The 8926-nt window shown below is 37.4% G+C and overlaps 1 protein-coding gene across 1 annotated transcript in view; it reads right to left on the minus strand.

Moving 5' to 3' along the window:
• The window catches only part of LOC107557188 (sarcoplasmic/endoplasmic reticulum calcium ATPase 2-like), a 31214-nt gene that overhangs the window by 20759 nt on the left and 1529 nt on the right, over positions 1-8926 (minus strand). The window contains exons 2-6 of the mRNA XM_016240512.1: positions 8783-8796; positions 7331-7348; positions 7166-7248; positions 5213-5317; positions 4887-5025 (exon numbers count right to left, since the gene is read on the minus strand). Coding sequence (XP_016095998.1) covers positions 4887-5025; positions 5213-5317; positions 7166-7248; positions 7331-7348; positions 8783-8796 — 359 coding nt within the window. The remainder of the gene's footprint in view (positions 1-4886; positions 5026-5212; positions 5318-7165; positions 7249-7330; positions 7349-8782; positions 8797-8926) is intronic.

Consider the following 8926-nt stretch of genomic DNA (forward strand, 5'->3'; position numbering starts at 1 on the left):
TTTATTTCCATAATATATATATATATACACATATACATATATATATATATATATATATATATATACACACACACACATTCTTTTTAAATTTATTTTTAATTAAATAAATCAATAATAAATAAATCATAGCTATTGTGAAAAATATGATAAAAAATTACATTATTATTTAATTATTTAAAATATCAGTTATCAGACACTTAAACATCAAAATAACCTGTATCAGTCAAAAGGCAATATACAATCTATAATCTACAAATCACTGGTTTTGTGCATGATTGGCCACTTAAGAGAAGTGTGTTGAGGATTACTGGACGCCTGGTCCAACCCCATCATTGATAAATAGCAATAGCTAGTATCTCATTTGCTCTCATTCATATTTACTTTGTGGATCCTTGCGGACAGGTCGGGGGCCATCAAACACCTGCCGGGCCCCCGCCACTTGCCGCAAGGCTCCGTGGTGATAGGCGATGGCTACCAGGGTGCTTGAATTCCTAAAGCACACAGAGTGCTGATGGGTAAGGCCAATGTGAAAGCGGCTGCATGAGGGGAAAGGGGTGGGACACCATGGGCACTTCCCTATAAGGTCATCTCTCTGAATGAACAATAGGAACAGCTGTTAGAGCTGGACCCCTTCCACTTGGCTGTACTGTACACACTTGAAAGGGTTCATATGATGCGATTTTCATTTTTCCTTTCTCTTTGGAGTGTTACAAGCTCTTGGTGCATAAAGAAGATCTGTAAAGTTGCAAAGATTAAAGTCTCAAATCCAAAGAGATATTCTTTATAAAAGTTAAGAGTCAACCACGCCTACCTAAAACGGCTCGTTCTAACACATCCCCACATGTCTACGTCACAATGTGGGAAGATTTGCATAACGCCGCCCAAATGTTCACGCAAAGAAAGAAGGCGCAACTTTGATTCTCGCTGTAGTATTGTTGCTGCTGCCACCGCCATGCTGTGGAAGCGCTGTGTGTTTCGTTATGAAAGCGAAACTACTTCGTTTGGTCTTCCAAAAGAGGACACGACTAGAAATCAGTGGTTAAGTTGTATTTACAACACTGTTCCGGAACAGTTCAACCCACATATTCAGATGTGTGCAGCACATTTTATGGAGGACGAGGACTGTTTCCTGGGAGAGTAGCCTACAATGCCGGTGTCTGTTTCTATAAAGTGGGGCAATTCCAACTTTGCAAGGACAGTCTGGCGCTTCTGACTCTCAGTCTGTAAGTACATTTTCATATTTAAAGAATTTGCCACTGATGATTCAAACGCGAGTTTTGAGCAGTGTAGAGTAGCGCTTGTTGTTTGTGGTTTCTCCGATCACAAATGCAGACATGGTTTTATGTTTACGTGGTGCGATACGCAACGCGTAAAAAGACAGTACAAGTCATTATAATCTGTAATTATGTCCCCACTGGATGCAACAAATGCCTCGTTTATAATGGGTTTGAATGTTTTTGTCTCGGCCGGACAGGGCATCACAGTATGGTGAGGGGCATAACATTTCTGTCACACTCTTGAGGTATTCGGCCAATCACAACGCACTGGATAGCTGGCCAATCGGAGCACACCTCGCTTTTCAGACCGATGAGCTTTGTAAAAATTGACGCGTTTCAGAAAGGCGGGGCATAGAGGAGAAACAATAATGTACAGTATGTGGGAAATAATGTGGGTTTTTTTTACCTTAAACCACATAAACATTGCATTACACCAAATAATGTTTTTTAGCAACGTCATATGACCCCTTTGAAAAAATTTAATTGGTTTCAATTATTGTTCTTTCCTTAGCTGATCAGCATTACATAAAAATGACTGATCTTTGAAGATTGGAACAATGTCTAAAACATGTTTGGATAGACAAGATCTTTCCGTTTGATGTTGTTGTTGTTAACCACACTGCTTGTTGGGTGTTTGGGCAGAATAAAACTACATAAATGGTCAGTAAGAAATATATATATACACATTTTAAATAATATCTAGCTAACAATATATAGCTTAAATGAAGTTTAAAATTAAATTCCCTGGGAATCAAACCCATAATCTTGCTGTTGTTAGTAATAAAAATAAAGTAATAAAAATTAAATATAAATAAATAAAATAATAATAAAAAATAAAAGTAATAAAGTAATTAAATAAAACCATAAATAAATAAAAATATAAATACATAATAAATGCATTTTCCCGTAATAAATGGGACTTTTGAAGTACACTAGCATGGATGGCCTTAAAGCTATAAAGACATGGATTACAGTAAAAAAAACAAATATATATATATAATAAAAATACCAAATTTCTCAAGAGTCAAATTTAGATTTCAGGAGGTCTTAAAGGAGAATTATACAAGAATTATTCTTACATCAGGCATTCCTCAAAGATTACACCTGAGGTTGTATTATAAACCAAAGCACCTTGGTTTGGAATATCAAAGAGCGTTGTAAGTTATGCTAATTAAAGCATCAGATGTGCACTGAGAGGACTGTGAGGTGGCCAACATGCTGAGCTTAGCCCTGCATGGAACTGATAGGCTGTCAGGATGCCGCTGAAAGCATTTGTAATTCTGTTCACGACTAAACTGGTTACAGTCCCAGAGTCCTCTGCAGAGTGTGCGCCGAGCCGAGGCTCAGACTGCGTCATGCTCACAACCCACAGCAGGAGCAGAGACAGAGATTCAGAGACAAAGAGAGAGAGAGAGAGAGAGAGAGACCACAGGCACTGCACTTTAAACGATCAGCGCAGATGTCACACTACGAAATGCTATCCAGATTCAGCCAAAAAGCTCCAGGTGACCCACTCTTCCTAAATTAATCACATCCAGACGGTGTCGGTTCTGGTCAAATCTTTCATCACGTCCCTATCTGCAAGAATGGATGGAGACATTTTGCAAAACTGCAGAACTACGAGACAAATGCATTAGTAGACAATTTCCCATGTTTAGGCCTAAGCACTAACACCAAAACAGCACTATTCCACCAATGACCTCTCCAAGGTGACACTGCAGTCTGTCTGGATCACATCTGACGTCACGGGCTGCAATACTTTGGGACGCTGCAGAAGGGGTGGGCGGTGGGCCTGGGGCTGAAAACCTGTCATCTGCACCATTGTCAATGTAAATTATAATTAAACCATTCCATAATCTGCACAGCCTATCGGTGCTAAATATAACATCTACCACTATGCACAAAACATACAGCACCGGTTCTACTGCAAACAGTTAAAGGTTAAAACATTCTACCAGTTCTTTCATGCATCAGATGACCACATCCATCCCAAAAAAGACCCCGCATGAAGATGCTTTCACACTTTATCACAACAATTGCTGTTTCAATTCTTTCCTATCTCTCAAGTCTTCAAAAACATGTATTAATGCTAGAAAGCAGAGGCCTCGTCTATAAAACATGCATATGATTAGACTTAATCCTACAATTAAATGAGGAAAAAAAATTGAGATTTATAAAGGCAGAAACTAGGACTGCATTATTCTTTTTTTTTAATAAAACTGAATGTGTGATGTGTCTTAGTGCTATGATAAGTCTCGAAGGCTGTGATTCCATTAAATTTGTAATGAGAAGTGATTATAACCAGCTTTAAAGTCGGCATTAAACAGAAGTCTTTTCTTCTTTGCGAAATATGAAAACTTCTCGAAAGACAAAAAAAAAAGAAAAATGTAGGGTGGGATTTGATGTGGTCCACTGGGAATTGATTGGATCATTGGATTGTTGATGTTTGCTATTGCTGCGATCTCATGTGAGTGACAGGTTGACCCGCTCTTGCACCGAGACATACGTAATCAGGGATGAGAAAAAAAATGTTGTTGCAAGAGGGAGGGAAATTATTTTATTTAAGATTATGAGGGCACATAAATTTAAAAAAATAAAGATGTGTACAGATAAATCATTTATAATAAGCACTGCAATATCCCATAAAAATAAGATTTGTCAATTCTGATTTCATTGTAAGTTTAAGGTCGTCCAGCAGTTTTCCACTAAAATTTAATCTTGATGGTTTAATGTTTGAAAATAAAGAAATTAATTATATTCTTTTTTCTAAAATACCCCTTTGTATTTTACAGTAAAATATTACAAGAGTAATACTTCTTGTGTTTAATATTTTTATTTACCACTACTACTACTATTATTAATATTGTTGCTGTTATTATTTTATAATAATATTGATATACAATTACACTATTTATATGGTGACAGTCACAAATTATGCAGCCATACAAACAAGCACAGCAAACCCAGAGCTTTTTTTAAATTGCATTTTTTACAAAGCTTGCGTCACTTTTGGAGCAAGGAGGAGTAAGAATCATGATCAGATAATGATGTGGACTTAAACATCAGCGAATGATTCTTTAATTAAATGATGATTTAAAAAATGTGCGATCCATAAAGCAGGATGCATTTAGCAAAGTGCGTTTTATGCATTGTCTGCAGGAACATTTGGGAAATGATTTTTTAATATCACATTTAATATCATTCTCTACAAGTTTTATGAATGAAGTTCCAGGTACTTCAAGAAAATTGAAGCTTCACATACTACATTAATTATTTGCAATAGCTGAGAAATCTGAAAGCCATCTCCAAATGAATATAAAGCAAAACTATGAGAAGCAAACCAAAAGAGCCAACAATGGATATAGATAAGCTTCTAGGGAGAGCATGAGAACATGTGATGAGGACTGACGCACAGTCCATTGAGAATCAACAGGTGCAACCAAAAATACCTATACTCCTATAGTGGAGCTGTACAGGGTCCATACAGAGACCGGAGAGCTGAGAGGCTGTAATTACCTCACATAACAACCCAGAAGTGCAATGAATTCAGAGAAATAAGTGAGTGACACTGTGATCACATAGCCTTTATGATATAAAGGCAGCACTTACCAGCGACCTCCACAATGTCTCCAGGCACAATTTCTTTGGCTTTGATCATCTGGACGGTCTTCCTGTCCTGACGGTACACCTTGCCCATCTCTGGCTCGTACTCCTTAAGAGCTTCAATGGCATTTTCTGCATTACGTTCCTGAGATGGAGAGAATCAAATGTGAAAAAAAAGAATATTGTATTCACTGGCAAATTCAGCATTTGAGTTTGGGATGGAACTTTCTGTTAGACAGATGTGAGAAACCCGTTTGATAACAGTCTTTATGTGTTCCAATTGTGCAGAAATGACATACTTAAATTGATGACTCTTTTCATGCTCTACTGACCTGCCAAACACCTACGATGGCGTTAGCTATAAGAATTAGTAAGATTACAAAAGGCTCCACAAAGGCGGTGATCGTTTCATCTCCCTCCTCGAACCAGGCTAATACCTGCAATAAAAAAAATAAATAAAAAAAGTCATGTCACAACACGTCCCATTAGATCTAATAAAATATTTTACATTCAGAATACCCCGTGGATATTTTAAGACTGGTAGATCAAGATTCTAGTCAAGACACGCCAGTGACATTTACCTTCTCATAACAGATTCAACACAACCAGTTTACAAATGAGACCGTTTAGATTGCATAATCTGCATGATTTGAAACAAAAAGTTTAAACACAGGGAAAAAAAACGGGTCCGAGCGGCATGACGAAAGCCCAACGCAGCAGTATGTTTTAATGACTGGAAATAAAACTCTTACAGCTCACTGCAGCCACAGCACGACATGTTATTTCCCTCATTAAATGCATTATTACATATGGACTCCTCCTAAAATAAGAAGTTGCGACATCTATTTACTTTCCTTCACATCATAGACTTTTATAGCAACTTAGAGAGCAGCTTTGATTTGGACCTTTAAAAATGGATTTGCAAGATCTTTCTCGGACAGAAAGTCCTTAGATGCATAGCATGAAGAGCATATGCCGAGACTGAAGCCCTCTAATCAACATTTTGGTGGTGTTCTCACGAGACAGTGGAGTTACTGGTCTGTGGTAATGAGAAGGCCTAATTTGGCCTGCAGAGATGCCCTCTTACACAGCCAACTACAAGACAGCTGTCAAACCACAGACTCCAACACCTCAGTATCACTCCGCTGGGTGATGCTGGCATACCTCTCTCCTTCCACCCAACCAGCCAGTTTAATCTCATCTGATGGATTGTAACTAATGATTTTGGCCAGCCAAAGAATAAAGATCCTTACTTTTTTAGTTATATTATGAGAGAAAATGAATGAGTGAATATATATATACACACAACATTAAAATATGAATTGCTATAGATAGATAGATAAAACTGCAATATATTGCAATCCCATGTTATTTGTAGTTATTGATATTTTAATACATTAAAGCACAATTATTGCACATTTTTAAATATATATATATATAGATGGATGGAGAGAGATATATAAATACTATTACACAAAAAAATAAAACTGCAATATATTGCAGTAATTTATTAATCACTATCCCATGTTATTTGTAGTTATTAATATTTTAATACATTAAAGCACAATTATTGCACATACATACATATATATACACACACACACACTCACATGCATACATACATATATTTTGTGAATAGTTCTTTAAAAAAAAATCTTTCATATAGGATATTAACCCATGCGCAGTTTGTACCAACAACCTGTTACTTACTAGGGCCAATCTTTAACCACTAGGCTACACCATCACTATTTTAAGCACTGGTTCCATACATAAATTTGATTGACAAGCTAACTACACAACACTTTTAAGTCTCCAAGCAAACAGCCACATGTCTTCATTCAGTGGTAATCTATCTATGCTACTTAATCAAGAGGTCCTTAAACCATGGCTGTAAAACAGCAGTGCACTACTAAGACATCTTGTTTGGCAGTTAGTGACAGACACTCAATCTCACTGAATGCTGTTGTCACCATTCCTAAGGAGTTCCGCTTCCTCAGCTGTTTAGCATTTCGGATCTGCGAGTAACCCAAGACGAGGCATGCAAGACTCAAGGAGCTAACAAGACATCTTCACATTCACAGCTCTTCCGGATAGCAGTCGGTGTTTATTTCAGTGCATGCATCACTGTAGTTTGTTTCTAGTGTAAAGCAATCAACACCTGACATGAATCTGTGCTGAATCACATCTGAGAAATGGCTGTACTGACTCTATTTGCACTCAAAGAATATTGCACAATAACAATAAGTGCAGAAATCTGCCTGAACATGTGACTAAAATGTACTTACAAAAGATATACAAGCTGCCAATAGAAGAATCCGCACAAGTAAATCTTCAAACTGCTCGATGACAAGTTCCCATATAGATTTTCCTGTCAAACATCAAAATTAAATCGATCAATATCACATGAGTAGAATGATAACATCATGTTATTGTTTAAAATGTAATATTACCTTCCTCAGCAGGCAATTCTGATTGTTTTATTGAAGGATATGAAAAAGAAAGCATACAAAAGTTACAAATACACACCCTGAATACATTCCAAAGCATAAATTGATTTGACATTGACTAAAACACAATTGTTAATTACATTAAGACCTGTAGCTTTATTAGAACATATTAAAACTCAAAGATTAAATGGAAACATAAAAAAAGATTTTAAAAAAACAACAACTTTGATGAACACTACTTCCAAGATGTAATGTAATATTTCAGAAGAGATTAACTGTCATAAGCACCTTCCACTCTGAGAGGAAAAATGTGAATGAATATTTGATTTTAATCCAAACGAGTGAATATTTGGCCCCTCTTTGAGCACATGCTGTGAAACATTTACAAGCCGTTTCTGAGCCGGGTGCTGACAGGGATATTTTCATCCATATCTTCATAAAAGCATGATTCTGTATAAAGGATGAAAGAGAAAGACTGGAGACCGGCCTTAGCTATGCTCGCTTTGATTGTCCTGCGACATAATAAACGGGTGGGAGCTAAACATCTCTTTCAGCTTATTTCTGACCTATGTGTGCCTGTTTTCCACCTTGTCAAAGTCAATGAAAATGAGCATGGCAAGCTATTTTAACATTTTTTTTTCTTTTCTAAGTAGCATCCATTTCTATGTCATCAGCACTTATTAATCACTTGTTGATAATACAACTGTGACTAATATTTTTCAGTTTCACTAGTACGGATTTCTTGGCTACATATCACAATGGCAGTAAAGACAAGTGTCTATTCCATTGTTATTGGTAACTATTTAAAAATGTTTGCCATTGATTTCTATGGGAATCTGTAGTTCCGACTAGTCTGTAGACCAGATGCTGCCTATTCTAGTTTTACTAGTAACTATTCATTAGGTACTAGTACTTTTTTTTTCTTTCCCAGTAGTTGCTTCTACACATATTCAAGCTTTACTAGTCCTTATTTATTAGATGATAGTATCTAATAAATAGGGCTGGGTATCGAGTTCGATACTTTTTAGGCACGAACCGAAATGCCTCGATACCATCGAGTATTGAAAAATGTCTCGTCGTTCGGTAACAAATTTCGATACCTAAGGGGTTAATCTCATCAGCGTCAGTGAGCCAATAAGCCTGTAGCACTAGCCGGTGTGTTCGACTAGAAGAGGTGCGGCGCAGATCGATCAGTGTTTGACATCCGCGAGAGCAATTCGAAAGCGCACGGAGCAGTCTGCTCTCTTTAGCACTCGTGGTACTGTAATACACCGATCGGTCTGCACAGTCAGTCCGCGTCAAGTCGAACACACCTACTAGTTTACCCTGGTTACACTCAGAGATGTGGCGCACATGTGAGGCTGTAGTGCGAATGCGTCCCAGCCCCCTTAGATGTAAGGCTAGAATTTACAATGGTGCTTTTATGTTTTAAAATGAAAATGATCCTCATCATACTGGCGTTTCCACTGCGTTTCAAGCCGGCTTTCCACTATCTCCAACAAGCGACAGACCGGTCATTCAGTCATTCATTTCCAATGGAGAGTAGTGCGGAAACTGCGTGGAGTTCCGATCATATGCAGATGTCCGTTCATACTACAC

The sequence above is a fragment of the Sinocyclocheilus grahami genome, unplaced genomic scaffold, assembly GCF_001515645.1.
Source record: "Sinocyclocheilus grahami isolate Dianchi unplaced genomic scaffold, SAMN03320097.WGS_v1.1 scaffold592.1, whole genome shotgun sequence".
Lineage (NCBI taxonomy): Eukaryota > Metazoa > Chordata > Actinopteri > Cypriniformes > Cyprinidae > Sinocyclocheilus > Sinocyclocheilus grahami.